Consider the following 6,000-nt stretch of genomic DNA (forward strand, 5'->3'; position numbering starts at 1 on the left):
CAAAATAGAACAAAGTAAGTGATCAGCCACCATCCAGAATGGTGAATCAGTCTCAAGAGGCTGAGTAGTCAGCTTGCACCCCTATGTTTCTACGTTCGTATGGTCACAGCAGCAGAAAACTACGAAATCCAAGATAGTATTAACAATAAAGGAGATAAGGAAAGCAAAGACGATGTAGGAAAGGTAAAGCTGGAAAAGTCAAAGAATACTGACATATGTTTTCTTGGTGCTTTTTAAGGTAATGCTGTTAAGTAAGGAAGTGCTGAGTCGAAGACAAATGGGCATCATAAGGTTCTTACAGAATAATTTGTCTTCACAAAGGAGACAGTTGACAGAGACAATGTAATTAAAAAGGATTACAGTAAAATATTAGACAAAATAGTAAAGAAAAAGAAAGCAATGGGGATACTAACTTCCTTGAAAACATACAACTATCTCCTGGTAAAAGGAAACCGTTGAGGAAATAACAAGGGATAATTTATCAATTCTCACGAGATGCATGTGAGGCACCAGAGAGTTGTAAGTCATCAAATATTGTTCCAGTATCGGAGTTGGTTTGACAGTGGACCATATTATTATTGGTCAGTTAGTTTGAACTCCACGGAGGGCAAGTTAAGAGAATCAATATTTAGAGATCAGATGTAATGCCTCGAAAAATGTCATGGTGGAATCAGAGAAAATTTGCACGAATTTGTGAAGTGAACGTCGCATCCTACGAAGTTAAATGGTCTTTTAGTGTGGTAGGAACAATATGATTCATGGAGATAGTTCTGTGTGTGAGGTCTAAATAGACATAGTGAGGTGATGGCTGAAGTCCAACATGGAAGACTGTTCAGAAAAATTAAGCCCATGGGATACAGGCGAATCTGACCAGTATGGATACAAAACTATGTCATCGACAGTAAGCAAAGTTTAATACTGGAGAACTTGTTTTTGTGTGTAAAATCCACATATAAACCACATCTACGAAATTACTGTTAATCCGCACACTTGAGTGCATTTTCAAAATAAAAATTAAAAATGTTAGATGCAACGTCACTCTGACAAACCTGTGCTCACTATTATCTGCCTCCTTTGCTTGTTGTCACAACTATGCCACTATGTCATGAATATCCCACGATAGATACATTAATTCCGTTTCCAAGTTCACTCCGTCCAAACATAAGTGTGTCACATCTCTCATAATTGCCAGTGCCATTGTACTCTAGAACCTTTGTTGAGATTGTTTTCTGAATGTGGCTCATTTATAACAATATTCATCTTTTGATTGCAGACACCTCTGAAATAATGGAAAGCCCAGAAGACTATGGCACAGAAGAAGATGAACCAGAAAATTTTAATCAAGATGCCAACAGTTCATTATCCATCATGACTTTCGTGATCTTGTTTATTCTCAGTATGCTGTACAGCACATTTGTAACTGTGCTTAAGGTAATTACACATTTCAGTAGCAATGCATTCAGAGCTGAGATGTTGCTAATCTTCACCTCGTAATGCATATATTTTACTGAAGAATAGATGCTCCTACATAAGAGAAAGATATTGGGCTTGACTGATTAACTGTCTTCTTGAATATACCTCGTAGATAGAAAGATTGCACAGAAGAATGAATGCAAGCATAAAATACTGTGGTATTTAGAAACAAAAAATATGCCAGTAATGAGGTAATGCTTAAGTGTTCACTTCGGTTCGTAGAAGGACATAATATAGGCTAAAAAAAGATTTGGTTCGTATTTATTGTTAATAAACCAGGGACAGTGAAACATATTGAGACAAGAGTGTATGGAGGAAACAAGTAGATTGAAAAGACTTCACAAATACCTGTTACGAAATGATTTAGCATCTCCACAACGGAATGAGGAAAACAGTAGTTAATGAAGGATCAGCGACAGATCAGTGTGAAGATATTGGGAACGCTTGGTATGTTTGCACACAAAAATGAGAGGCGAATTTATTTGTAACATGCAAGGTTTTTTCCGGAACTTCACAGGATAGATGCAGAAAATTGTTTGTCCTGGTGGGAGAGTCATAAGGGTCATGAAACACAGAAGAGGAACTTTGACCCATCGAGCCTGCACCAACCTAAATACGCCAATCCCGCCTACCAGCATTTGCAATGAATGTTGTGATAATTGAAGTGCTCATCGACATTCATATCAAAGGCCTATTCCCTTCCAAGGCTGTGCTTTCGAGATTCCTGTCGCTGTCTGACTGAACAAGTATTTCCTCAAATTCACTCTAATCCACCTGCCCTTCATTTTACAATAATGTCCCTTCCTCATTGACCGTTCAACTTTGGGAAACCACAGTTTCTTATGAACCCTGTCCATGCCACACATAATCATATCCAGCTCATGCAAAGATGTAAAGAAAATAACCAGGAAATATACAGCCAATCTTCATAACTAGAATGGTTCGGGTCCGGTGAATCTCTTGGCCACCCCCTCTATTGCAACCACAACCTTCCTATTGTTTGCCAAGCAGAACTACACTCAGTTATCTGCTGTGGCCGAAACAAAATTTTATATAGCTCCAATATAAACGCCCTGGCCGTAACCCGAATCCTAAACCTATACAATATAGACTGATAAAGGTGAGTGTCCAAGAGGCTTCATTAAAAAAAAGTGCTCAACGACAGTTGCACAATGTTGAGAATGCGAATTCAATATCTCCGGCATCCTTTATATGAGGAAACTTTTCATCACATCTCTCCTAACAGGTTAGCGTTAATTCTGTTATTATCCCTAATAGTTGTATCGTCTGTGATCAACAACATCATTATCATCATCAGATCGTGAGATGTAGTTACTACCTCAATACATCAGCTTCACCTATCTCAAGAATTGTCTTATTTCACTGAATTTCTCGAAGAGCTCATTTCACCCGCCTTGAATAATTCATCTTTGATAGATCTTCAGCCTAATCCCTGCAACCAACCCTCGTACGTTTCAGATATTTAGGCACTGCATCGTTCTGGTGACTCTGTGTTATGGAGAATTTATGATAAATGTACCCACCTGGCAGTGTGGCCTGTGAAACCAAACACAAAATTAAGAGCTGAATGTAATTATAGCAGAATGTCTCGCTCTTTGAGTCTCACACACACAGCCTTGAATTCGAAATCGGCGTTCTGAAGGCCACTGCACCCAAAACGTTCACCCTGCTTTCTCTCCACAGATGTTGCCAGATTCGCTGATTTTTTTCCAGCAATTTCTGTTTAGGTTTCAAATTGCCAGTATGCACAGTTATTTAGTTTTCTTGATTGATGAGAATGTTTTGTCTGAAAAATATAATTCCTGCATTCCAGGAGTAGTTTGCGAGCAGCTGCAAACCTCATTTCACAAGATACCTGATTAAGTTAGAGAATTTCAACTTTTTTTGAAATGTTCAACGAGAATGCAAGAGCTTTTTTGCATTTTATTTTTAATCGCTTGTGTATTGAATATCCCACACAGACATAAATTGTCATCTGTTGATCTTTTTCAGCAAAACAGGTTCTGCTGGAATTCCCTGCCCTAATTTTCGAAATGTAGTTCTCATCAGTTTGTCGTCACATGCTGCAGGGTGTGCTGCTTCGTTTTTTTCATGAACTGGCCACTGAAACACTTTATTCCCCCAGCATTTGTGTAACCAGCAAAACATTGTCAACTGCAACCATGGTTTTCATTGAGGAATTTCAAATGACACGCCAGTTGCAGGATCATGGTGTAGAGTGAAAATTAATTCAATTAATTGAACAACAGGAATTTATAATTTGTTGATGTTTATAAATCAAATTTGCTCTCTGTTTGGCAACGGTAAATGACTTGACATTTGCCCACACGGGCCTTGATCTACCTTAATTCCCTTCCTCTCGTTTGATCTGCTGAATTGCCAGAAAAGTTCTCTGCACGCTACTTGCAATGCTTCTAAACTTTTTCTACTGTGAAAACTTGAATCTAGGCTCCATTCGTCTTTCTTCCAAGCCCACATTGTTTTTTGCCCTTTGTGTACTTGAAGAAACATTTGACCAGCGTTGAGGCGACCTTGGCATAAGCTTTGGTCAACCATTTCCAGATCATAAATCAGACTTCTGGATTTCAAAACTATAGTCTGGCTTTTTTTGCGAATGCAATATTGATTATATATTTTATTTAAGTAATTATTGTTTTTTATTCCCTTTGCAGGTGAACTGACCACTACTATTGAAGACAAATACATTTGGGTTCATGGAAATTTTATGACTGAAACCTCATTAGATACTGATCGCAAATGGAACTGAATTTACTTTTCCTCTCAACTGTATCAACGGTTCCATGGCTTTACTTCAGCATGTGTTCCCATGTCGTCTCAACTTTGGAATGAGAACTACTTGCATGTTTTCGGTCATAAGGGTTTGCCTTTGCTCTCTTCTATTTAGCTGTTAGTTTTCAAGAAATCCCACGTAACTGCAACAGACTGAGGAAATTACACTTCCACAATTAAATAAGCTGAAGGTAAATCTTGGAAATTTGCCACGTAGCAGAATTATATTTTGAAAAAGTGGAGATGTATCTTATGTAACTGACCTGTTAGAGATGTGTGCAATATAACTGTGAAACTAGCAATCAGATCAACTTTCCGAATAGATCCAGTAGACAGGCTGTCAAACATATGATTTTTGGGCAGATAAAAGCCCATTGATTCCACAAGAGGGCTCATTCGCTCCGACAGGAAAAAAAAATACATCATCTAAAAATTGCGTAGAAAAGTTTGGAAATATACCTACAATTATGAAGTTTCTTATCACCGCTGTTGTTATTCACAACCTGACTGTGCAAGCCGAAGTTTTCCCCTGTTGCATTTTTATTTGCTCAGTACTGAGGCTCTCAGTGTGCAACGTGAGTTATAATTTCTTTTGCTAGAACCAGCAGAGGAAATTTTTGAGAATATCTTCAGTTTGTCGCTGTATACAGAGCCCAGACAGCACTTAATAGAAGGTCATGTATTACACCCAATTTTATTCCATCGTGGCACAGTCTCAGGATTTGACACTCGCGTAGAAATCTTATTGATACCACATACTGGACTGCGCAACACTTATATGCAGAAAAATGTTCCAAATAAGGATCGTTGTTTTCAACCATGCTTATGAATTCCCGTTAAATATGTTGTCAGACAATAGTTGCTCCAAATCAATTGCTGCAAGGGATAGTTTCCAACATATTATGAAATGATTCGCTGTCTCTCTCTCCCAAAAAAAGACAAAGCAAAGGCAAACCTACAACAGACGCTGTGTAACATCGCAGTTGACATTGAAATAGCAGATTTCGCTGCTGTGTATTGAACTGCAAATCTTCCAAGTTCTATGAAAGTGACTAGTTGTTATATAAGAGAATAAATCTTGTTTTGAATCAGTCAAGGATTCATTCCTGACAAGAACAGGTTATTCAACCGCTTATGCCAATTTTGTCATTTGTAAAGCTTCTGTTTGTTGACTACCGTCACTCTGCTCCTCAATGTATTTCCGAGCATTTGAATTAACTTCATTAAAAAGCCTATAATTCCTGTAATTTACAAAAAAAGAAAGAAATGTCAATAACTTTGGAAACTTGCGATAATTTCCACAAACTTTGGAAATATAATGCTGCCATGTATAGATTTAACTATGTCTTTGCCTTCAATGTTGCTGTTGTATTTTATTTCGTTATTACCATCATATTCGGTCAACGCCGAGGTGTGAAATGTAACTGTTAATATCTCCTTCATGTTGTCATTCAGTCAAGTTTTGCTGAATTCCTAGCCTTAAATCAAGCACGTGTTTTCAGAATGCAATTTATTTCCGTTTGTTTCAATGAATATGTCAGTATTCGTCTCATATATGGTGCTCCTTGAGCAAATAAAATGAAATTAATCATTTTGCAAACTGAGCAATTGGTGTTCAGAACCCTATTCCTCTACTTCCAATGTTTACTCACAGTAACAACCATCAGATTGAGACACAACTCATTCCTGAAAAGTGGGCAGCATTGAAAATACCAG

General features: G+C 37.8%; 1 gene segment (V, D, J or C); it reads left to right on the top strand.

Annotated features, from left to right (window-relative positions):
• The window catches only part of LOC125448883 (Ig heavy chain C region-like), a 28,058-nt gene extending 22,260 nt beyond the window's left edge, over positions 1-5,798 (top strand). Inside the window, 2 exon segments of the C gene segment in view lie at positions 1,274-1,431; positions 4,167-5,798. Of these exon segments, the coding sequence occupies positions 1,274-1,431; positions 4,167-4,175 (167 nt within the window).
• Positions 5,799-6,000: the final 202 nt, after the last annotated feature.

Source organism: Stegostoma tigrinum, chromosome 43 (assembly GCF_030684315.1).
Source record: "Stegostoma tigrinum isolate sSteTig4 chromosome 43, sSteTig4.hap1, whole genome shotgun sequence".
NCBI classification, from domain to species: domain Eukaryota; kingdom Metazoa; phylum Chordata; class Chondrichthyes; order Orectolobiformes; family Stegostomatidae; genus Stegostoma; species Stegostoma tigrinum.